The sequence below is a fragment of the Pseudopodoces humilis genome, chromosome 31 (assembly GCF_049639895.1).
Source record: "Pseudopodoces humilis isolate 2021_Gansu_Grassland_sample_001 chromosome 31, ASM4963989v1, whole genome shotgun sequence".
Taxonomy (NCBI): domain Eukaryota; kingdom Metazoa; phylum Chordata; class Aves; order Passeriformes; family Paridae; genus Pseudopodoces; species Pseudopodoces humilis.
The window spans coordinates 2,721,457-2,745,138 of record NC_142230.1 but is presented as its reverse complement, the minus strand read 5'-3'; the positions used below and the strand labels follow the sequence as shown (position 1 = coordinate 2,745,138).

At 69.0% G+C, this 23,682-nt stretch overlaps 3 protein-coding genes across 3 annotated transcripts; all 3 read right to left on the bottom strand.

The window, feature by feature from the left end:
• On the bottom strand, window positions 1–4,667 carry CFAP45 (cilia and flagella associated protein 45). Its single transcript, XM_014260832.2, has 11 exons — window positions 4,557–4,667; window positions 4,196–4,323; window positions 3,740–3,881; window positions 3,218–3,388; window positions 2,893–3,071; window positions 2,630–2,759; window positions 2,246–2,392; window positions 1,741–1,854; window positions 1,355–1,548; window positions 995–1,219; window positions 1–727 (listed from the first exon to the last, which is right to left on the bottom strand). Exons 1-11 carry the CDS (start codon window positions 4,665–4,667, stop codon window positions 649–651), a joined length of 1,620 nt encoding a protein of 539 aa, XP_014116307.1. The 3' UTR covers window positions 1–648.
• A 575-nt stretch (window positions 4,668–5,242) lies between these two features.
• TAGLN2 (transgelin 2) lies at window positions 5,243–8,366 on the bottom strand. Its single transcript, XM_005532256.3, has 5 exons — window positions 8,244–8,366; window positions 6,151–6,359; window positions 5,906–6,080; window positions 5,727–5,829; window positions 5,243–5,646 (listed from the first exon to the last, which is right to left on the bottom strand). The coding sequence occupies exons 2-5, from the start codon at window positions 6,340–6,342 to the stop codon at window positions 5,505–5,507; spliced, it is 612 nt and encodes a 203-aa protein (XP_005532313.1). The 5' UTR covers window positions 6,343–6,359; window positions 8,244–8,366; the 3' UTR covers window positions 5,243–5,504.
• Window positions 8,367–10,917: 2,551 nt separating this feature from the next.
• IGSF9 (immunoglobulin superfamily member 9) lies at window positions 10,918–21,885 on the bottom strand. Its single transcript, XM_088068599.1, has 20 exons — window positions 21,797–21,885; window positions 21,344–21,535; window positions 17,642–17,794; window positions 17,366–17,517; window positions 17,102–17,219; window positions 16,825–16,966; window positions 16,519–16,664; window positions 16,269–16,411; window positions 16,053–16,193; window positions 15,860–15,976; window positions 15,365–15,515; window positions 15,129–15,252; window positions 14,880–15,055; window positions 14,538–14,788; window positions 14,372–14,456; window positions 13,884–14,054; window positions 13,662–13,707; window positions 11,901–13,082; window positions 11,240–11,385; window positions 10,918–11,138 (listed from the first exon to the last, which is right to left on the bottom strand). The coding sequence occupies exons 1-20, from the start codon at window positions 21,846–21,848 to the stop codon at window positions 10,945–10,947; spliced, it is 3,882 nt and encodes a 1,293-aa protein (XP_087924725.1). The 5' UTR covers window positions 21,849–21,885; the 3' UTR covers window positions 10,918–10,944.
• Between the last annotated feature and the right edge of the window lie 1,797 nt (window positions 21,886–23,682).

Below are 23,682 nucleotides of genomic sequence, written 5' to 3'. Positions count from 1 at the left end.
TTTCAGGTCAGAATCACAACTTCATGGAAAGATTACAATAAATGCAATGATACAGGAAAACTGGATTAAAACCACAAAGGCAAAATCCAACCTGGCATCCTGTCGGATGGGGGGCGTGGATGAAGTCCTGTTGATGGTGAAAGAAATGGTCCTGGGGAAGGTCTGGTCCTCCTCTGGCTCCCTCGAGTGGTGGTGAAATCCCAAAGCCCCAAAGAGCCCAGATTACATTTGGTCTGATTGAGGAATGATCAGTACCTCCCCGAGGGCAGGGAATTTCACAATCAAGAATTCCTACAACTCTTGGGATGTTTTGGGCAATCCTTGATGGCCTGGGTGTCCACAGGCTGGAGACCTTTGAGACACGATGGTCCAGTGGCAGAGGTGACGCTTGGGCTGGCTGCAGTCAGCACTTTGGGGAGACAAACAAACATTTCTCTGCAGGCTTTGCCTCCTTCCCTTCCCTTCCCACCAGCCCCAGGGCTTCCCGTGCACTGGGCAGCTCCAGCTGGACCCATCCACTGCCAGCTCAACAGGATGGTGGAGATGGGAGCAGAACTCAGAGTCTGGTTACACCCCACAGGAAAATGGAAATGGAAATGGAGCCCCAAATGGGTGGGGAACTGGAGCTGGTTCTTGGCGGGGCTGGGCCTAGGAGAGGATTGCCTTGGCTCGCTTCTGGGCTTTGCGCTCCACCTGGGCACAGAACTTCTCGGGCATGCCGGTGGCTCTGCAGAGGAAAGAAGGCATCAGGCTCCCGATGGATGCGAGAGCGTGGCCCTGCAGCGGCTCCCGTTTGCTGAGGATGCCGAGGGAGCCGGGAGGGGGCCCAGGCTGGGACAGCAGGAAGGATTCGGGGAGCGCAGGAAGGATTCGGGGAGCGCAGGAAGGATTCGGGGAGCGCAGGAAGGATTCGGGGAGCGCAGGAAGGATTCGGGGAGCGCAGGAAGGATTCGGGGAGCGCAGGAAGGAAGCGGCGGCACCGGCAGCCCCTGACCTGAGCTCCTGCAGCTTCTGCTGCCCGAAGTGGGCGAGGCGCTGGCTGCGCTGCCGAGCCTCCTGCTGCTGCTGCCGGCCCTCCTCGATCAGAGCCTCCCGCTGCCGCTGCCGCTGCTGCTGGAGCTCCTGGATCTGCCTCCGCAGGTACTGGGCGTGAGCGCGCTGCCGGAGCTGCCGCTGCTCCCACTGCAGCTTCTCCCGCTCCAGCTGCTCCTGCTGGGCCCTGCGGGAGAGCCGGAGCTGCCCCAGGGGCCCTGGCCCAGCGCCTGGGCTGCCGCTGGAGCCCCCGCAGCCACCGGCTGCAAGCGGGAGCGCCCCGGCCACGAGCTGAGCCTGGCCTCGGCCCCGTGTGCCTCACCTGAGCACCCTCTGGAACTCCTGGCGGTCCTGCTCCAGCTGCATGGCCACGTACTCTTCCTTCTGGGCCACCTGCTCCAGCCGCTCCTGCCTCAGCTGCTGCTCCAGCTCGGCCTTCTTCCGCGCCTTCTCCAGCTCCTGCCGCCGCCATTCCCGCTCGGCGGCCTCTTGGTTCCTCTTGGCCCTCAGAGCATCCTGCCCAAACAGGGGGCAGGGCTGGGCTTCCCCCCGGGGCCGTGGCTCTGCCTCTGCCGCCACCGCTCCAGGACGTGCCCCGGCTCCGGGGGCTGCTCCCGCCGACCCCCCGCACCCGGGGCCGCTGCCCCTTGGCCGGGCCGGGGACAGCGACGGTGCCAGGGGAGCGTCCCCCGTGCCTGGGCCACTCACCCGCTCTGCCAGCCAGTCCTGGACCCGCTCCTGCGTCACCCTGAGCCGGGCCAGCTCCTTCTCCTTCTCCAGGCGCAGCCGTTCCTTCTCCGCCTCCAAGGCAGCATCGCGCTCCTATGGGGACAGAGCCCGGGGTGAGGGACAGAGCCCGGGGTGAGGGACAGAGCCCGGGGTGAGGGACAGAGCCTGGAGTGTGGGACAGAGCCTGAAGTGTGGGACAGAGCCCGGGGTGAGGGACAGAGCCTGGAGTGTGGGACAGAGCCTGGAGTGTGGGACAGAGCCCGGGGTGAGGGACAGAGCTCGGGGTGAGGGACAGAGCCTGGAGTGTGGGACAGAGCCCGGGGTGAGGGACAGAGCCCGGGGTGAGGGACAGAACTCGGGGTGAGGGACAGAGCTCGGGGTGAGGGACAGAGCCCCAGGATGGGACAGAGTCCCAGGATGGGACAGAGCCTCAGGGCAGCTCCTGCAGCCCCTGCCCAGCCCACCAGGACCCCACTGCTCTTACATCTTTCTGCCGCTGCTGCTCCAGCGCCCGCTCCTCCTCCAGCCTCTCCCGCTCCCGCTGCTCCTCCTGCAGCCTCTGGCTCTCCTCGTTGAATTGTTTAATCTCGGCATGGATTTGCTTTCGTCGCTCCTGTTTCTGCTGCCAGGCCTGGAAATGGCCCGCACGGTTGGAGGCCACGGGGCCGAGTGCTCCCTCCTCCTTGTCCTCGCTCGGGCCAGGGAGGCTTTGGGCCACGTCCCGGGGCTGCCGCAGAGTCCCCAAGGGCGCAGAGCTCTGCTGCTGCTGCCTGCTGTCCCCATGCCCCGCGTGTGGCTGAGCCAGCCCTGCCAGAGCCTTTGCAGCCGCCTGCAAAGCTCCCTGCAGCCCCCTGTTCCCTGCTCCCACCTTGCGATCCTCCCTCTTCATCTGCTCCAGCCGCTCCAGGTGCCTCTGGCCCTCCTGGTACAGCTCCTCCTCCCTCAGCGCTCGCTCCTCTGCGTTCTGCTCCATCTGTTTGGCGATGTCCTGCCTGGCTCTGGCGACGGGAGAGCAGGAGGCTCCCTCTGGCCCCATCGCGCTCCCCGTGCTGGGAACGCCGGCACGGGCAGGGCTGCTGGGCTTGGCACGGCCCGGGTGCCTCCATGGGCAGCAGGGAGCCTCCTGCCCACCTCAGCAGCTCCCGCTTCCTTTGGCACTCCAGCTCCTCCTGCACCTCGCTGCCCTTCTCCCACTCCATCAGCATCATCTTGTCCAGCCGCTTCTCCTCGTCCGCCAGTTCCTTGCGGATCGTGCGCTTCTCCAGGACCTGCTTGTCCCAGATCATGTTGCACTTGGCTTCCAGGAACAGCTGTGGGGACGAGAGGGCTCTGTGGCTCGGAGCCGCTCCGGGACACGGGGAGCAGGGGCCGAGGCAAGGAGAGGAAGGGCCCGGCAGCACGGGGAGCAGGGCAGGCTCGGGCGGTGCCGGCCGGCAGCGGGGAGCGCTGGCCCTACCGTGTTCAGCGCCCGGATCTCTTCCTCCTGCTCCAGCCTCATCCTGGCCGCCCGCTGCAGCAGCTGCTGCTTCTCCTGCTGCAGCTCCTCTTCCACGTCTCTCCGCCGCTCCCTCTCGTCCTGCAGCTCTGCCTTTCTCTGCTCCTCGCTCTTGGCCTTTTGCAGGGCTTCCTGCGAGGACAGAGAGCGCTGCCCAATCGCGGCCGCCTTCCCGAGGGCTCGCAGGGCTCCCGCTGGAGCCGCCGCGCTCCCGGCACGGAGCGGGGACGGGACGGGCTCCAGGGGCCCTGGCCCGGCCGTGGGCCCCCCTTCGCACCCCTCTGGCCACACACCCCGTGCCCGTGCAAGGCCGGGAGCGCCGGGCACAATCCCAGGGATGCTGCCCAGCTCTCCCTCGAGCCCCGAGCCCGGCAGCCTCCCCTGAGCCCCAAAACACGGGGGACAAACGGGAGCCCCTGGGGGAAGCCACCAGCCCCGCAACGCCGAGCGGCAAAAGGGGCAAGCGGGAGGGGAGATGCCTACGAAAGCAGCGTCCTGTCTGGCTTTCAGGCTCTTCAGCCTGTCCCGGCGCTCCTCCTCGCTCGGGGCTCGAGCTGACTCCTTGATCCTCTCATATTCCTTCTCCCCGATGATGAGACACGCTTGGGGTTTCTCCTGGGGGACGCTGGGGAGCACGGGGAGAGAGCTGAGTGTCACCCAGAGCCCAAGGGCTTCCCGTGTTCCCTGAGCTGCCCGAGCCGCCCCCTCGGCCACCGAGGCAGCCCAGAGCAAGGCAGGGAGCGCTGGGGGAGCCGTGGGGACCCGGCTCTCCCGGCCTGGGGGGAGGCAGGAAGGGCAAGTGTGCTGAAAGTGGCACCAGGCTGGGGTGCGGGGGCAGGAGCGCCGGGCACACCGCCAATCCCTGCTGCCCGGAGATTTTGGGATGGTGCAGTGACACCCATTCGCCCAAAAGCCCTCAGGGCTCGGGTACAGCCTTACACGAGTTCCCGGATCACGTCCTTGGTGATGATTTGGATGGTCTTGAGCTTGGGCTTGAAGGAGAGAATCTCTTGAGAATGTTTTGGTACATCCTGAGGAATCACGACAGCGCTGCTGGAGCCCGTGACCTGCAGAAAAGAAAAGTTTGAGGGATCCGAATCCCCCCCTCCAGCTGGAGCTCCCCGGACACCGCCGGGTCCCGGCGGGAGCTCTGATGCCTCTGCCGGGATCCCCGGGGGGTGGCGCGGGAGGCTCGGAGGGGACGGAGGGGCCGGGGGTCAGCAGGAGCAGCCGGACATTCTGTCGGGTGAGGGGGGGTCTGGGGAGCCCGGGAGCTCGGGGGGGAGGCACGGGGACGGACGGACTGCAATCCCGGCGGGGAAAGCTGGAGGCGGCGGGCGAGGAGGGACCCCCGGGAGGAGCCCCCGGCACGGAGGGACCGGGATCCGGTGCCGGCAGTCGCGGCTGCCATGGCGCTGCCCGAGCCGGCGCTCCCGGGGCTCTCCCGTTCTCCCGGGACCGGCAATGTGCCCGAAGCCGCTGTCGCGATGTGTCGGGACAGACTGTTGCTACGGCAACGCCCCAACTTCACACAGAGCGTCCCGGAACGGGCCGGGATTTGGGGGCGGTGCCTCAGGCGGGAGGGGCGGGGCTCAGGCTGAAAGAGGCGGGGCTTGGCCGAGCTGCGTCACCCGGTGCGGTGCCCTCCTGGCACAGACCCCCTTCAAGTGCCCCCACACGAACACGAGCGACCCCCGCCCCTCGGGGGTCGTGGGAGAGTCACCAGTGACGCCCCCTCCCCGCCCCCTGCTCTTTACCACGCCCATTCAAGCCCCGCCCCCTCATCAGCATAGCCACACCCCCCTCATTGACCCGCCCCTTCGACCTTTGCGCTGACCCATCCCAAGCCCCGCCCCCTCTGGCGAGGCCCCGCCCCTTTCACGTGGCTGCTGCCCCCGAGGCCGTGAGGTCCCTGCACCCCCCGACCGGGGTCCCCCCCCTTGTACCCCAGCAGGAGCCCCCAGCCCCAAATCACAACCACAGGCCTGGAAAGAAGAGGAACCGTTTATTGGGGCACGGGGGTCGCTCCCCAACACGCTGGGGGGGCCCTCCAGCAGCCCCCAAGGCACTGCGGGGCGGTGGGGTGGGCGCAGCGGCGCCGCCCCCACCCAGCCAAATAATAATAATAAAAAATGACTTTGGTCCTGACAAAACTGGCGAGGGGGCGGCTGCCCGGGCCGGGGGGCACCCGGCTGGTCCACGGCGGGGGTTAAGGCAGTTTGGGGGCGTGGGGGGGGTCCGGAGGGCCTCAGAGGATCTGGCGGGGCATCCCATAGCCCGTCATGCCAGCCTGCGAGGCGCCCCGGTTGGTGCCCATCTGCAGCCCGATGACGCTCTGGCCCTCCTTCAGCTTGTCCTCGGAGAAGACGCGCCGGTTCTCCTGCGACTTCCTGCGGGCACAGGGGGTGTCAGCATCCCCACGGGACCCCCCAGCCCGGCCTCCTCCCCCACCTCCAGCACCCCCACCTACTTGGGGAACCAGTTGGGGTCTCCCACGAAGAGCCCGTCACCCTTGGCCACGGCCAGGCTGCCCAGGTTCATCAGGGTCCTCTGCACGCACGCCATGTTCTTCCCTGGAAGACCCACACCAGGCTCAGCTCCGTCTCCATTCCTGTCCCCGTCCCACACCTCGGCCTCCGGGTCACTCACCTTCCCAGAGATCCACAGTCTGGAAGATGTCGGTGGCCGCGATGCCGTAGCGCTCGGCCGCCTGCAGAAACTGCGAGATCTGCTCCATCTGCTTAAAGGCCATGGCCGACGCCTGGATTTTGGCCACGGGCGCTTGTCCCCGCGGGTGGAGGCTGTTGATGAGCCGGCACAGCACCTGCAGGCACGGACGGGTCAGGTGTGCGGCACGGTCACCCCCTGCCCCAGCTGGCCCCGGGGGTACTCACCGTGCCATCCTTCAGCCACTGCTGGAAGCCATCCCTGCCGGGGGCCGGCTGTGCCACCGCGCTGCCGCCGTCGCCGCCGCACTGCGCCAGGATCCAGCGCACCAGCACCTGCTCCAGCTCGGGGTCGTACTGCCGGTCGATCTTCTGCTGCACCTCCCGGCTCAGCCCATAGGACGGGCCCCGGTTTGCCATGCTGACGGCAGGGGGGTCTGCAGGGATGGGACCCCATCAGCGGCTCTGGTGGCACCGGAGCGCCTGGCACGGGCCCCGTGACCCCGGCGTGGCAGAGCCTCATCCTGCCTGGACGTCCGGCACAGAGCCTTATCACCCGTGCCAGGCGCTGCCCAGGCTCTGCCCCCTTCCTGCCCAGCTGGCCAGGAGCGGTGCTGGGTGTGTGCCCACCCAAGGGGCAGCTGTTCCCAGGCAGGGCAGGCAGCACCGCGAGCCCTCTGTGCCTGAGCGGACTCCACTCCGAGCATCCCCGTCCCTCGGCTCGGCCCCGCCGCCGCGCACGGGCTTGGCAGGCGCCGGGGGCCGGTCGGAGCTTGTTTGCGGATCTCGCCCGTTTGCTCGGGCCTGGAGCCAGATCCGGGACTGGCGCAGGAGCGTGGGGCCAGGGCTGATGGCGGCAGTGTCCCCACCCCGGCGGGGCAGCCAGACCCCACCCCTGGCCAGGTGCTGCCTGGGCCAAGGTGCCACTGGAGCGGTGCCATCCATGCTGGAGATAAGGGAGGTTGTGCCCACGGGGGACACGAGCAGAGCGGCCCTGCCCGTACAGCCAGGGTGTCCCGAGCCCCCGGGGTCTCTCTGTCCCCTCTGCCCACCAGTGTCGTGGTGGGCACACCACATGCCTTGCCCCCACACCCTGTCCTGCCCCGCTGGCATTTGGGGGCACTGAGAAGCCAGAACACGTGCGGGTGGCCCTGCCTGTCCCGGTGTCCCTGTCCCAACTAGGGACATGTGGCAGTTGCTGGCCCGGGGTAGCCCAGCCCACAGCCGGGGGTGCCAGGCCCAGCTCGGGGCACAGCTGGCCCCTGTCACACACTGGCTGCAGGCTCGGGGGTCCTGTCACCAGGAGCAGCCCCAGGACGTGCTGCTCTTGGGGACAGGAGGAAAACCAACCCCAGCCGGGTGTGCCCCCAGAGCCAAAGCCTTGGGCAGCCGTGGGGGTCTCTGGGGAGAGGCCTGGGGCACAGGGACCCCGCGGGGAGAGTCCGGCCGGGGGCAAAAGCGTTGGGAAACAAAGAGGAGCTGGAACTGGGATCATTTCCCGACCCAGCCGGGGCTTGACCAGGCGGGAGGGGGACACACCCGGACCCAGCCCCGCTGCCCTGGCGATCTCCGGACCCCGCGGGAGGGGGCTGCGCCCAGCGCGACTGGGGCTGGGGACCCTCCGGCCATCGTGGGGACAGCGAGGGTCCCAGGTAGGACCCGGGGGTCTCCATAGACAGCCTGGGTACCCCTGAGCTCTCTCCCAGGACTGGCAGGGAAGGGGCTGTACCCAACCCTGAGGGGACCGAGCCACCCTGGGAACACCCGAGACCCTCCAGTGCCAGCAGGGAGGGGACCTCAGCCAGCACAAGGCCACCTGGGGGACCCCCGACACGCGCCGGGGACAGCAGGGAGGGGCCGTACCCAGGGTTCGACCACCCTGGGGTCCCCAGAGCCGCCCGGAGCCAGCCGGGGAGGGGACCCCGGGGAGGGCACGGCGGGGAGGGGAGCGGAGCCAGCGCTGCGGGCGCGCCCCGGGGCTCCCAGCGCGGCGGGGCCGGAAGCCGCGCCCCGGTCCCGTTTCCCGGGCGCGGCCGCGTGTCCCGGCGGCCCCGCGGGCGCGGTCCGGCCGCAACCGCTACCGGGGCGGGCGGGGGAACAACCCCAGGGAACAACCCCGGGGGAACAACCCGGGGGAACAACCCCGGGGGACACTGGGCGCGCCCCGGGGGCTGAGTGGCCGTTCCCGAGCCGCTCCCCATCTCCGCCCCTGTGGCAGTCCCGGTCCGCATCTCCGTCCCGGTGCCCGTGTCGCTCCCGGTGCCGTCCCGATCCATCACGTGCCCACCTGCGCCCGGTGCCCGGTGCCAGCCCCTCCCTACCTGCGGCGCCGGTCCCGCGCTCCCGGGGCGGCAGTGCCGGATGCCCCCGCCCGCGCCCTTTTCACGGCTGATGTCACCGCGGCCGGGGGCGGCCCGGGACCGCCCGGGACCGCCCGGCACCGCCCGCCCCCGGGGCGGGATCCGCCGGGGCCGCGGCCAGGGCTGGGACAGAGCCGCCACCGCGCCCCGGGGCAGCCCCGCCCCGGGAGGAGGACACGGGGGGGCAGGGGGACAGGGTGGCCGTGGTGGGGACAGGGTGGCCGTGGTGGCCAAGATGAGGACAGGGTGGCCATGGTGACAAGTGGACAAAGGGGTTGTGTGGGAACTGTGTGGCTGTGGTGGCCGAGATGAAGATGCGGTGGTCGTGGTGGGGAGAGAGTGGCTGTGGTGAGGACAGCGGTTCCAGAGGGGACAGGGTGGCCCTGGTGGCAGGGGGACAGTGGCTGTGTGGGGACAGACTGGCTGTGGTGGCCGTGCTGGGGACAGGGTGGTCATGGTGGGGACAGAATGGCCACAGAGGGGTTACAGGGGTTGTGAGAGGGACAGAGTGGCTGTGGTGGGGACAGGGTGGCTTTGGTGGGGACAGGGTGACCATGCTGGCAGGGACTGTGGCAAGGACAGAGTGGCTGTGGTGGGGACAGAGTGGCTGTGGTGGCAGGGGACACAGGGGCTGCATGGGGACAGGGTGGCCATGGTGGCTGAGGTGAGGATGGGGGATAACTGTGGTGACGGGTGTCACACAGGATGACTGTAGTGGCTGTTTGGTGTCACACAGGATGACTGTAGTGGCTGAGGTGAGGATGGGGTGGCTGTTGTAGGGACACAGTGACTGTGGTGACAGGCAGACACAGGGCTGTGTGCAGTGGCTGTGGTAGCTGAGGTGAGGACAGAGTGGCTTTGGTGGCTGCAGTGGCAGGGACTGAGTGACAGTGGGGACAGGCTGAGGATTCTGGTGGGGGCAGTGGCTGTGGTGACAGAACCTGGCATGACAGCAGTCAGGAACGAGGCTGTGATGGGGACAATGCCCAGGGGACAGTGGTGGGTGCAACGGACCTGTTGTGATGATGAAGATGATGGGGACAACCAGGGCCTGGCTCTGGTGGCAGGGGGACAGCTCAGGGTCAGGGGGGGAGGATGTGGCCTCCCCAGCACCCGCAGTGTCCCTGGTGGCGCCGGGAGACACGATGGCGTTTGCACAAGTCCCGTCTCCATGGGAAACGCCATCAAAACAACAAACAAAACCTCGGCTCAAGGCCACCGGCCGCCTCCGGAACCAGTGGCAGCGCCACTGCTGCAGTGTCCCCGTCACCCCACCCACCCCTCAGAACCCAACCGAGCAGCCACGGTCCCCAGCCCACCCGGAGCTCGGCTGTGATGCCACCAGAGCTCGGCTGTGATGGCACTGCCATGCTGTGGGCCAGCCCAAAAGTGTCCCCTTGCCCTCCCCGGGCCTCTCCCGCACCCATGGGTGCCACAGGGTGGGGTGCATGCGGTCACTTGAACCCCCCAAGGGTTGAGGGTGTCCCCTGAGGATTTCGGGTGCTGTCTCCTGTGGCTTTGGTGACAAGGAGGGGGAGCAGGGAGTGGCACATGGGGGATGCCAAGGGGTGGATGTGACAGGGTGACATCATGGGAACACGGAGGGGACATGAAGTGGGCGTGGCAAGGGGGGTACAGGAGGAACTAATGGGGGCACGGGGGGACAAAGGGGACGCGATGGGGGGCACGGGGGGCAGGGAGTGACCCACGGCAGGACCCCGCTGTTCGTGACCCGAAGTGACCCGCGCCGGAGCCCACGCGCGACCCCCGGTGACGTCATCGTCTGCCCCGCCCCCCCGTGACGCGCTCCCGAGCCGTGACCATATAAGGGCATGAGCGCGCGGGGCCACGCCCCTCCCGCGCGCGCGGGGCCGCCGCCAAGCCCCGCCCCCCGGGGTTGGGGGGGGGACGAGGATGGGGAGAACCGAGGGAGGGAAATGGGGGGGGGCTGCGGAACTTGGGGACATTGGAGAGGGGACAGGGACACTGGAGAGGGGACAGGGACACTGGAGAGGGGACAGGGAATGGCGGCCACCCCGGAACACCGTTGGGGAGGATACCGATAAGATGGGCGGGGGTACCAGGAAGATGGGGAAGGGGGACACTGAGAAGATGGGAGGCTACCAGAGCATGGGGGGGGCACCCCAAGGAAGGGTCACTAGGAGGATGAGGGGAGAGATGAGGAAAACGGGACTGGGAGGAAAGCGGGGGTACAGAGCAATTCGTGGGGGGACACGAGAAGATGGGGGGGTACCAGGAAGATGGGGGGGCGGAATTGATGGGGGGTGGCTGGGAAGATGCGAGTGGGGAATGGGATGAAGGGGACAGGAGAGAATGGGGGGAGAACAGAATGAGGTGCGAGGGGGACACCGAGAAGACGGATGGGGGGTAGGATGGAGTAGAAGACATGGGACACAGGGGCCTGCAGGGTGGTGGGGTGATGGGGCTGGGTGGGGATGGACGGGGGTGGACAAAGGGGGTCAGGGGCCCTGCAGGGAGCACAAGGAAGGTTTAGAAGGAGGGGGGAAGTGGCAGAGCCCTGGATACCTTGGGGATGCTGGGCGACCCCAACAGGAGCCAGAGCTGCTCTCACGCCTCTTTATTCCCCCCCGCCCATCCTTTCACCCCTCACCCGGGGGATCCCAGGGGGTCCCGGGGGTTCCTAGAGCAGCGTGGCCAGCTCCAAGCGCTCGGAGCAGCACCCGCGGGCACCCACCCGCTGCCGCCGCTGCTGGGCCCCCTCCCTGCGGCGCCGCGCCCCCGGCCCCTCGGGGCGGGGGGTCTGGCCGCGCTCCGGGGGACCCCCTGTCCCCAGCGCCTCCGCCGACACCGAGCTCACCGGGGCCGAGCCGGGCTCTGCGGGGAGAGAGGCAGCGTCCGGCCCCGCCGCGGCACCCGCCGGGCCGGCCACGGGGCCCTGGGCACGGGGGTGGGGGGCGCGGGGGGGCCGCACTCACTGTGCCGCTGCAGGTCCCGCAGGGCGATGGAGGAGCCGGGCCGGGCCGGGACCGCGCCCCGGTAAAGCTGCAGCGCCTCCAGGAGCTCCGACTCCAGCGCAAACTCCGCGTCCCACTCGTAGTTCTCGTCCACCGAGGTGTTTCTCCTGCGGGGAGGGGGCGAGGGGCAGGGCCCGAGGGCGTGAGACCCCGGGGATGGGTGTGGGACCCCGGGGATGGGTGTGGGACCCCGGGGATGGGTGTGGGACCCCAGGGATGGATACGAGAGCCCCGGGATGGAGGTCAGGGCAGACCCTGAGGTGTCAGATCCCAGGGATGGCCATGAGACCCCAAGGATGAATGCCAGGAGAGACCCCCCCCAAGCCACAAGTCCCCTTGGATGGGTGTCAGGGGCCGATCCCAAGGCGTCAGATCCCAGGGATGAGCGTCAGGGGCATCACCCCGAGGGATGTGGGGACAGTGAGGAGCTGGCAGGGATGCTGGGGGACAACTGGAGTGGTCTCTCGGGACAGAGCGGGGGTGTCCCCAGGGCACTGCAGGGCTGGGAGGCAGCTGGGAGGTGGCTCCGTGCCAGGACACCCCATCCCAGCTCGGTGGGACAGGCCCGGAGCTGTCCCAGCACGCTCCAGGAGCTCATCCCAGCGCCCTGCCCACGGCTCACCTCTTCCCGGCGCCAGCATCCGTCCTGCCCCGTCCCTCCTCTGCTGCCGAGCCCCCACTGTGCCAGCTGCCCCCGTCCCCGAAGGGGGTGCCCAGGAAGGTGCCCCCCAAGGACGGTGCCAGCGAGGGGGGCCGCAGGAAGGAGCCGCTGCCCCGGCCGCTGCTCTGGCTGGTCAGGCTGCCCCGCGGGAGCTTCTCCGGGGGCGCAGCGTCCGGCGGCCGGCCCGGGGCCTCAGTCCGGAGATGGGGGGCCGGCTGCGGGGGAGCCCCGGGGCTGGGCGAGCGGGGCCGGGAGGGGGAGCCGGGCAGCGAGGCCTTGGCGGGGCCCACGGGCAGCCGGGGGGGCTCAAGGAACGCGGCGGTGGCGGCGGGGGAGGTGGCGTTGGCACTTGTGTCAATGCAGTCCGGGCACAGCGTCCGCCCCGTGCTCGGGGGGCTGGCGGGGGGCTCCGGCCGGGCGCCGGCACCGGGGGGCTCCGCCGGCTCCTCCGGGGGGGGCCAGTCGCCGTCCACACACATCTCCTTGAAGAAGGGCAGGCTGAGGTACTGGAGGATGCCGCTGATGGCCGGGGGGCCAGGGGACACCGGGGCGGCGGTGGCCGGCGGGGGGGAGCCCTGGAGGGGCGGCGAGTCCCAGGGTGGGCCGTGGCGGGGCCCTGGGGGCTCCTGGGCGGCGCTGTAAGGCAGGGTGGCGGCGGCGGGGGCCACGGGGCTGACATCGGTGATGCTCAACGCCACGGCCTCGTCCACGGGGCTGCTGCTGCCGTAGCCGAAGTAGCGGCCGTGGCGGTGGCTGGAGGCCCGGGCGCCCCGGCGGGGCTGCCCCGCGGGCCGGGGGCGCAGCGAGACCCCCCTGTGCCACACGGGCTCTTCCTCCTCTTCCTCATCCTCATCCTCCTCGGCGGGCAGCTGGTGGTAGGGCTCCAGGGGGTCCCGCGGAGGGTCCGGCTCCGGCCGCGGGTCGGTCTCCACCACGAAGCGCCCGTCGGGGCCGCGGCAGATGCGCTCCAGCGGGACGTGCTCCCGGCTCTCGTAGCCGGGGTAGCGGGAGCCGGCGATGCTCAGCCCCAGGCTGGTGCCGGCTTTCTCACCCCACAGCAGCGTCCGGTGCAGGCTCCGGCACGGCGACGGCTGCAGCTTCAGCTTCACCGTGCTGTCGGGGCTACCAGGGCCACGAGCATTGCTGCAAGGGAGAGGCAGCAGCTGCAGCACCCCCAGCCGTGCTCCCGGGCCCTCACAGCCCTGCTCCTGCACTTCCCGATCCTTTCTCCAGCCAAAAGTGCCCGGAGGGAGCAGGCGGGGGGAGCCCCGGCCCCAGCACCCTGCTCCTAACACCCTTGGTCGGTGGCAGCAGGGGGTGGCCGTCCCCAGGCTGTCCCTGTGCCCCCAGCCGGTGGCAGAGGGATGATGAGGAGTGCGGTGGGATGGGGGGAGAGGGACAGGGATGGGAACATGGCATGGCCAGGAGTGGGACAGGGAGAGGGATGGAGGGGAGCATGACATGGTGATAACGGGAGAGGGAGGGGAGTGTGGCACGGCCCAGAGTGGGATGAGAGGGGATGTGGGGGAGTGGAAGCCAGAGGAGTGACACGGCAGGAGTGGGACAGGGAGGGAATGGGATGTGGGGGAGCACGGCATGGCAGCACAGGGAGGGAACGTGGCGTGGTGGGAGACGGACAGGAAGGGAGTGGGATGGAGGGAACATGGCGATGACACGGCAGGACAGGGAGAGAGAGCGTGGCAATGGCGTGGCGCGACTTACTGTGGAGGTGGAAGCTTCTTGCTGGGGGAGAAGACGAGTGGTGGATCTGGAAGGCCATGAGAACACAGGGGGATCACACGGCGAGCAACTCAAAACGTGATGAGGAGGAGACGGCGGCACCCACTCGGTCCCCACCCAGGCTGGCCCGTGTCCTGTCCCCGTGTCCTGTCCCCGTGTCCCGTCCCCGTGTCCCGTCCCCGTGTCCCGTCCCCGTGCCCGTACCTTGGCGGCGCTTGCGGACGCGCGCGGCGCGGCGCCGGTTCATGATGCAGGCGGCCATGGTGCTGAAGATGACGGCCACGCTGAGGAAGCAGATCCCCCCGATGACCCCCGCCAGCACCGGCTGTGGCAGCAGCTCCGGCAGCTGCGTGCGGGACGGGTACACCTCCATCCCTGCCACACACGGGGCACCCCGTCAGGCAGGCACAGCCCCCCTCGTGTCACCACGTGTCACCAGCAGCACGGGGACACAGCAAAACCTCAGCTCTTGCCCCACCAGGGCTGCTCTGCCCGTGGTGGGACCATGGAGAGGGGATGCTCTGGTCTGTGAGGCTGAAGCCAAGGCAGACCTGTTGCCCCAGCTTTAGCCTTGGGGGTCCTGCTCTGACCCCAGTTTAGCAGCAGGGACACAGGGGTGGGAGCAGCATGAAGAGGCTTCTCCTTTGGGAATTTGGATGCTTTGCACCCCTGGGTTCTGTCCCCGGCCTTACCTGCCGTGGAGACGTTCACCGTGTTGCTGGGGTCGCTGATGTAGCTGCCAGCAAAGGCCACCAGTCGGAACTCATAGAAGGCGTCCTGGGGGACGCAGGGCTGTGAACCACACGGCCACAGTGGCCACCAAACCCGAACCCACCCCAACACCCGATCAGAGCTCACCTTGATGAGCCCTGGCACCAGCACCTGGGTGTCAGTGCCGGGGATGGAGCGCTCCAGCACCTCCCAGCCGCCCTTGTCCTGCCGCAGCTCCAGCGCGTACCCGCTCAGGGCCACCGAGGCGCGGGCAGGGGGGTCCCAGCGCAGCAGAACCCCCCGCACGGTCTCGTTGGCCGTCAGAGCCCGGGGTGGGGACAGGAAGACGTGCACGGTCATGGCCGGTGGCTCCGGAGGCACTGTGGTCACTGGGAAGCCTGAGGAGACAGCCGAGACCGGCACGAGGTGGGAACAGGAACCTCCGGAGTGCTTGGGGGTACCGGGGGTGTTTTGGGGAGCTCCCCTTACCCCTGGGCACGGAGGTGACGATCTGGCTGAAGGGGCCACTGCCCAGTTTGTTCTGGGCCAGGACGCTGAACTGGTAACTGGTGTCTGGCTGCAGGTTCTCCACCAGAAGGTGCTGAGCCCCCGCCGGCACCGACAGCGACACCCAGTCGTGGTGCGCCCGCGGCGGGTACCTCGCCCTGGGGACAGCAGGGACCCGTCAGCCCGGAGCTGAGGGTCCTTTGGGGGGACACAGTGGGGGTGGGCACTCACAGCGGGGTGTACCAGACGCTGAACCTCTGGAAGTAGCCTCCATCGAAGCCTGGCTCCCAGGAGATGTTGGCTGCCAGCAGCAGTGGGAGCACGGAGACGTTGGTGACAGCGTGGGGACTGGTACCTGGCGGGCAGCAGTGTCACATTGAGGGGCTTGACCACCCCTTCCAGCACAGGGTGGGGTTTGCATTGCCCACCCCGGGACCATCCCAGCCCACCAGTGACGGGCAGCTCACCCAGTACGTGGACAGAGGTGGCAGCGGTGACACTGGCCACCTGGTTGGTGGCCGTGCATTCCCAGACTCCGTGCTGCTCCTTGCTGAGGGGGTGGAGGATGAGGCTGCTGTTCCTGTCCACCTGGGCACTGCTCTTCCCCACGCTGCCCACCTGTGGGGCACGGACACACTGACAGGGGGCCACCACCAAGCCACCCCCGTGCAGGGCCAGGACTGTGACACCACCACCCTGGGGACAAGGGGACTTGAAAAGGGGGACCCACCACCCTGGGGCTGGGCTTTGCCATGTTTTTAGAGCACAGCCAAGCAAAGTGACCTGAGGCCCTTCAGGAACCATGTGATGGGATGGGGTGCAGCATTGGTGGGGACAGGGACACAGCCTCAGGAGTGATGTAGGGACAAGGACACCATCCCAAAAATGATGCCCTGGAGGCCAAAAGCGATCTCCATCACTGGGGGAGGGCTCAGCTGGCCCCCCAAAGCAGCAGCCCCTACCTTCACCCAGGTGATGCTGGGGGGGGGATCCCCGTGAGCCGTGCAGGGGATCACCAGCTCCCGGCCCACCTCCTGGAAATATTCCTCCTTGGGCCGCACCGTGAAGGCGGGAGGGTCCTGCAAGGCAGAGGGACAGTTTGGGGGGTTTGTCAGGGGGTGCAGAGCCAGGAGGGGACCCCGAGGGGCTCCTCACCTTCAGCAGGACGCGCGTGGGCCGGGACTCGCCGGCGGTGCCGTAGCTGTTGTAGGGCGTGCAGCGGTACAGCCCCAGCGCGTCGTCGTTCCCCGTGGCGATGACGATGGAGCCGTCGGGCCGCACGGACCAGCCGGGGAGCTGGGAGAGGGTAACCGGGTGAGGAGGAGGGATTTGGGAAGTTGGGAAGGGTGGTGAGGGTGGGAGCGGCCGTACCTTGTCCAGCTCCAGCGGGCGCCCGTCCCTCGTCCAGGTGACGGAGAGCAGGGGGGGGTTGGCCCTGGAGGGGCAGCGGATCACGCCCCTCATGCCCTTGGGCAGGTGGGTCTCCGGGAGCATGGTGGTCACCTGCGCTGGGTCTGCGGGGACACACTGGGCTGGGGTCCCCATGGGGCACCCCTGTTCCCACCACAGCCCCCACAGCAGGGACCCCTACGGCCTGGGGTGCAGGAGTGGGGGGTCTTACAGAGCACTGTGACAAAGGCCGAGGCAGAAGGAGGCTTCCAGAGCCCGTTGCTGGGGGTGCAGGTGTATTTGCCAGCGTCGTCCGGGGTCGTTCGCTGCAGCAGGAGGCTCCCGTCCACCAGGACACGGACTCGAGCCTGGAGGTGGCTGGGAAGGGACAGGACAGCGGTGAGTGGCACAGTTGGGACCGTCCCTGCTGTCCTGGGGTGATGGATTTGTCCCCACCACACACCCAGGCTTTCCCTGGCACTCGGGACCAGGTTTGGGGGGCAGAGCAGCCCCGCTGCCATCCCTGTTCCTGCCTTACCTGAGGTGGAAGACGTTGCTGCTGCCCTGGAACCAGGTGTAGGTGAGGTTCCCTGGATATGCCTCAGCCTGGCACGCCAGAAAGGCATCTTGGGAGATGTTGACGGTGACGTTCTGGGGTGGCACCACAATGATGGGCGGCCCTGGGGGTGCCGGGCAGAGGGGCAGTGAGGGCTGGGGACAGGGGACGGCCCCAGCTGCTCCCAAAACCGACCGTGCCACGGCTCCCTCTGTGTCCCCAGCCCACGGGGCAGGGCTGGGGGATCACCTGTCCTTACCCTGCACGAGCACACGGGTGGTGTGGGTGACAGTGCCCTCCTTGCTGGACGCGTGGCACGTGTAGGTGCCGGCGCTGGCGCGTTCCACGGCGGCGATGCTCAGCGTCCCGTTCCTCACCTGCAACGGCCACCAAGGGACAGCAACGTGTCCCGTGAACGGGGTGGTGGCAGCAGGCAGGTGCCACCACAGCGGGGATGGGCACTTGCTCTATGAGACCCCAGCTGTGCCTCACAGGGGGGCGAGCGGTGGTTTGTCACCCTCACCTGCACCGTGTCCCCGCTCTGGACAGGCAGGTCACTCTTCTTCCAGGTGACAACAGGCTGGGGGTTGCCGACAGCCCTGCAGGTGAGGCTCAGTGCAGCCTGGTCCCGCACCTCTACGAACGCAGGGGGGGTCTCCAGGAAGGTGGGGGGTGCTGGAAAGTAAATCCAGATTCAAACCTTCACCCCCAAACCTGGCTCGACTCGGTGTGGAAGCCCATTGTTCCCACAGCCCTGGGACGTGTGGGCAGAGCAGCTGAGGGTGGGAAGGGTCGGTACCGTTGACGGTGAGGTGGATCCAGGTGCCGTTCTGGAAGTCGGCGTCGGTGCTGTGCCGGTCGAGGAAGAGCACCCGGCACTCGTACCAGCCCTGGTCCTCGGCACGCAGCAGGTCCAGGCGCAGCGAGGCACCTTCCTCCAGCCGCACGCGACCTGCGAGTCCGGCAGCGGCTCAGGGACAGCCACGTCCCCGGCTCACCCCATCGCCGGGCCACCCCCTCCCCGGGTCACCCTCTCCCGGGGCCATCCCCTCCTCTGGTCACCCCCTCCCGGGGACCACCCCCTCCCCAGGGCGTCCGCCCACGCTGGCACCACGGGGGGCTGGGAACGACGGTGCCAGAGGTTGGTCACAGCGACAATCGGCACTACACACATGGGTGACACGGACAGGAAGTGGCAGTGGCTCTGTCACCTGCTCCCGCCCAGTGTGGCCTCGGCGGGGTCCCGCAGCACGGCGGGTCCGGGCGCTTCGAGCATCGCTCCCAGCGGCCGGGCAGGACCGGTCCCAGCTCCCCTCCCTGCACACCCCTTCCCCCGACCCCTTTTCACTCTTCCCAAAGACTCTTCCCCCACGGCTCCCTCCCCCTGGCAGCCCCCCCGGCGCTCTCACCCTTAGGAGCCCCGCTAAGCCCCGGCACCCCCGCACCGGCGCCGCTCCCCGCGGCACGGGGGGGTCACGGTGAACCCCCGCCCGCCTCGCAGGAACGAGCTCTGCAGCTCTCCGGGGGGACACGGTGCCCGGGGCTCCCCCAGGCCGTGGGGTCCGCACCCCGCGCCAGCCCCACAGCCTCTTTGATGAGGAGAGGGATAAGGGCCGAAGCGAGAGCGGGCGCAGCCCGTTAATCCCCCGGGCTATTATCAGAGCCATAATCGGCTCAGGGAGCAGCGGGCAATTGGCTCAGCCCAGGCCGGGGTGCGCGGCCAGCGGCCCCCAACGAACGCGCCGGCACCCCCTGTCCCGGGCACCCCCTGTCCCGGGCACCCAATGCCCGGGCACCCCCTGTCCCGGACACCCTCTGTCTCGGGCACCCTCTGTCTCGGGCACCCCCTGTCCCGGGCACCCTCTGTCCCGGGCACCCTCTGTCTCGGGCATCCCCTGTCCCGGGGCACCCCCTGCCCGGGGCACCTCCTGCCCGAGGCACCCACTGTCCCGGGGCAACCCCTGTCCGGGGCACCCCCCATCCCGGGCACCTCCTGCCCCCGGACATCCACCGTCCTAAGCATCCCCTTCGCCAGGCACCCCCTGCCCGGAGCACCCCCTTCCCTGGGCATCCATCCCCCCGGCACCCCCTGCCCCGGCACTCCCACCGCGGCCACCCCCGGGCCATGCCAGGTGACCCGGGACACCACGGCAGGAACACAATCCCGGCACCTGGAGCACCACAGCAGCCCACGATGCTCTACCAGCATCCCCGGACCAGCAGCTTCCCGAGGGGACCCCAAGGCAGGAGTTTTGGGGAACCCCGCTGCCGGCTCTGCCCGGTGTCACAGACTGTCCCCACGCACTGCCCGAGGCCCCCGAGTCCTGGCTGGCACCGCACGGCCGCCGCCGGCAGCGGGATTGCGATTCCGTGTCCCGCCGGATTCCGTGTCCCGCCAGACGAGCCCGGCAAGGATGAGGAGGAGGAGGAGGAGTGGCAGGAGCCGGGCAGGCGGGTTTGGGCACCGAGATCCACCCTGAGCTCTGCGAACCCCACGTGCAAACCTTCCCACAGCGCCCAGAGCTGTCTCCCACCCTTCTGCCTTCACCCTACAACTCTGAGATGAGGGATCCTCCAGCCCTCACCCCAGCCCTGGCTCCCACGGCCGGGTCCTGGGAAGTGGGACAGCTCTGGGAAGCTCTGGGAAGCTCTGGGAAGCTCTGGGAAGCTCTGGGAAGCTCGGCCCCGCCAGCAGCTGCCAGCCCCCAGCCCCAGGCGCGGCGGGAGCAGCCGGCTCCCGAACAAAGGTCCCTTTGGAAGGGATCAGAGTGGCCTGGGGACGCCCCTCAGCCTCCCCGTAATCCCCCTGTGCCGGCCCCAGCCCCCTCCTCCTCCTCCTCCTCCACCACCCTGCAAAAACAAAACCCTGTGGCCCAGCATCCCCCCGCGCCTGGCAACCGACATTCAGCGGGACACAAAAGGGGCTGCAGCCCCCGCCACGCGGACAGAGCCGGGGAGGGGGGACCTGAGCCAGGCCAGAGACCACCGACCCTGTTCTAGGGCAGGGGACAGTGGCCCATGACACCGTGGGTGGTGCTGGCACCCAGGGGAGAGCCGACCCCGTCCCCCCCAGCGCTGTCACAGAGGCAGCAGCAGCCCACCCTGGGACAGCCCAGATCTCCCCAGGAGGGGCACTGGTGACAGCAGCGTCCCCGCTGGGTGACACCTGATCTGATCCACCTGGGAAGCGCCGGACAGAGGGGGCTGGCGCCGCCCTGCACCCACCGCCCCATCCCTTCCCGGCGGATGGAAAACAAGCCGCCCCGCTGCCATGGCGACGGCCGCCAGCCCCCCCTGCCCACCCACCTCGCCCTCATTCCAGCCACCAGCCCCTTCCCCCAGCCCTGATCCCAATCTGCTCCTGCAGCCCCCGGGGCCGAGCTGGCGGCGGGGACGAGGGGAGCCGGGGGGGCGGGAGGACACTGCCAGCCCCTTCCTGGGTAACCGGAGCCGCGGCAGCCCCGGGGCCCCTCGGAGCTCAGGTAACCGGAGCCCAGGCCGGGCCTCTCGGGAGAGCAGGTGCCAGGTCCTGGCCGGGGGGTTCCTTGTCACCGCTGCTCCCCCAGAGTTAACTCGGAGCTGCTGAAAGCGTCCCCGGGTGTCTCCCAAAATCCGCGCCCTCTTGTTCGGCCAAGGAAGGGGCAGCAGGAGAGTGGATGTCCCAGCTGAGGTGATTTTTAGGCAGGGACAATTTTGGCAGCAGGGTTTGGGTCGTGATCCGGGCATGATCCGGCCCCCCGGGGAAGGGTCGGAGCACGGATTTCGGTGCGTGGCTGGCACAGAACGTCGGGGTTGGGCTCAGCCCAAATCACCCACGGGCTGCTGGCCCTCCCTATCCCCAGGGGACACTCCTGTGGCCTTCCCCTCCCTGCTCGCAGGGATCCTCTCGCTGGGATTCCTCTGGCTCTGCCACCGCTCACTTTAAATACCCGCTAAAGCAGCGAATATCCCCCTCCCACGCCCAGCCCGTCCCCGGCCCAGCTTTGCTCCAATTAGCAGCTCCCCCGAAATCCCCTCCCCAGCCTCAACCTTCAGGCGACCCGCACGGGCCGAGGCAGCGCCCGCAGCCCTGGCACGGGGCACCCCGGTGGCACCGGCCCGGGGTGACACGGCCAGGACAGAGCCGTTCCATCCTGTGGGAGATGTCCCGGCAGCCAGAGCCCACGGGGGTGGCCTGCGGGGGCTTCTCCCACATTTTGCCCCGTGGGGATCCCTCCTGCTGCCGGGCTGGGCAGGGTCTCTGCCAGCTGGGGATCCTCATCCCTCCTGCCAGTCCTGGGGATGGGGATCGGGACTCACCTGCTGCAGGGACCTCCCTTCTCCCTCACCGTCCCCTCCCGCCCCCCGAGACCCCTGAAAGAGCCCCCCACTTCCCCGGCAGTGGGGTTAAGGTGGTCCAACAGCAGCAGCAGCCGGTAGGACCCAACCACAGCGAGTGGAGACACAGGACACCCCACGGGGGACCCCGGGATCCCCCGCCCGCCCCGTCCCCGCGACTCACCCGCGTACTCGGGGTCCACGCGGGGCGAGTAGAGCCCGAACTTGATGAAGATGGGGAGGACGAAGCCGAAGCGGACCCACTCGATCACGTAGAGCGGCGGGCGCGCCTCGTGTGCCGCCAGGAGCCCGCAGCCCAGCACCGCGCTGCCCCCGACGCGCCCCACCACGGCCCGGGGCTCGCTCCGGCCGCTGCCTGCGGGACCGGCACCGGCACCGGTGAGACGGGACACGCCGGGAGGAACCGGGATATGGGCGGGACACACCGGGACACACCGGGACCCTTCCCCTGCCCTCGGAACACCCCGCCCCCGCCCTCCCGGTACCCGGCCCTGGCCGGACCGGCCCCGCCGGGACACACCGGGACCTTTTCCCCACCCTCGAGCCCCGCGGCCCGGCACCGACCAGACCGGTCCCGTCGCCCCCCCGGCCCCCGCTCCCCGGGGCGGCCCCTCACCCCCGGCTCCGGCGAGCAGGCTGAGGACGGCGGCGCGCAGCCACCACCGCATAGCCCAGACCCCCCCTGCGGCGGCTCCCGCGGCGTCACCGGGGCCCACGGACCGGCGGGCTCTGCCGGGCAGTCCCGGGGGCACCGGCCCCGGGCGGGGGGCGCGGGGGGCTCCGCGTCCCGCCGTTCCTCATGCCCGGCCGGCCGCTCTCGGCTCTTCCCGGCTGCGCCCGGCTCTTCCCGGCTACGTTCGGCTCTTTCCGGCTCGGTTCGGGTCCGTCCGGGTCCGCTCGGCTCCGGCCGCCGCCGCCGGGCGGCCGCAAACAAACCCGCGATGGCGGGAGGGGCCGCCCCGGCCACGCCCCCCGCCGCCCGTTGCCGCGGCGACAGCCAATCAGGAGCCGCCGCTGGGCGGGTCCTGAAGCGGCCAATGGCGGAGCGAGGCAGCGGGGAGCGAAGGATGCTGGGAAATGTAGTACCGGGGGGGACGTGGGAAATGCGGGGTGACACTAAGGGATATGGGGGGGAAAGCGAGGGGGACATGGGGAGACACATGGGGGATCACGGGTGGAACCGGGGGAGGCATGGGGGGCTACGGGAGGGGCACCTAGAGGGAGGACACGAGTGGGACACATGGGTGGGATAGACACGGGACATAGGGTGGGACATGCGGTGGGACACGGCGGGGGGACCGGATACGACACGTGAATGAAAAACACAGGTGGGACACACGAAGGGGACACATGGGTGGGATATGGGGACACACTGGTGGGACTGAGGGAAGCTGAGGCGGGGACACAAGGATGAGACTGGGAGGGATGAGGGGTCATGAATAGGACACAGGGATGACACAAGGGTGGGACACACGAGTGGGACATGGGTGGGACACACAGGTGGGACATGGATGGGACTGGGACATGGACAGGACACATGAGTGGGACATGGGTGGGACACACGAGTGGGACATGGACAGGACACACGAGTGGGACATGGACGGGACACACGGGTGGGACATGGGTGGGACACACGGGTGGGACGTGGATGGGACACACGGGTGGGACATGGGTGGGACACATGGGTGGGACATGGGTGGGACACATGAGTGGGACGTGGATGGGACACACGGGTGGGACATGGACAGGACACGTGGATGGGCGTTGCTGTAGTTTGGGTGTGTGATTCCCCCACGGGACACAAGGACGGGTGGGTGGCACTGGGAGCTGTGACAAGTAAGCCCAGCCCCATGTCCCCTCTGTCCCTTCTGCGTGTCCCAGGCCCTCTGTGCCAGCACTTAGCGCTTGCCCTTCCCCATCCCAGCTCCCGCTCTCTAATCCCATCCTAAATGTGTCCCCACACAGGGACAGCCACCGGTGCCATGTCCCCATCCCGTGAGCTGAGCCGGAGCTGGGCCACTCGCCAGGCTGGGGGAACAGGAGGGGACACAGGGGACGGGGGGACATCCTGGTGCTGTTCCCAGCACAGAACCGGGATCAAGGGCTGAGCAAACCCCGCACGAGTGACACCGGCCCGGCCACATGGGAGCCCTGGGAGCGGCGCTGGGGCGATGCACCCCCAGCCCAGCCCCCGCTGAAGGGGGTGGGGGGTCCACAGAGCCCCCCCCTGGCCCAGCCTGGCCCCCTGAGCCCGGGGGACTCTGAGGACAGCGCGGAGTCAGCGGAGTTAAGGGCAATAATTCTGCCATAAGCAGCTTTCAGCCGCTCCGGCCCATGTGCTCCCGTGAGCTTAGGCTGGACGCCGCTGTCCGGCACTGCCACCACGGCCACAGTGTCCCCACTGTGGTCACAGTGTCCCCACAGTGTCCCCACCACATCCCCATTGTCCCCATGCCAGCCCCCACGCAGGGCTGGGCACCCCAAACTGGCTGCACCCCAGGC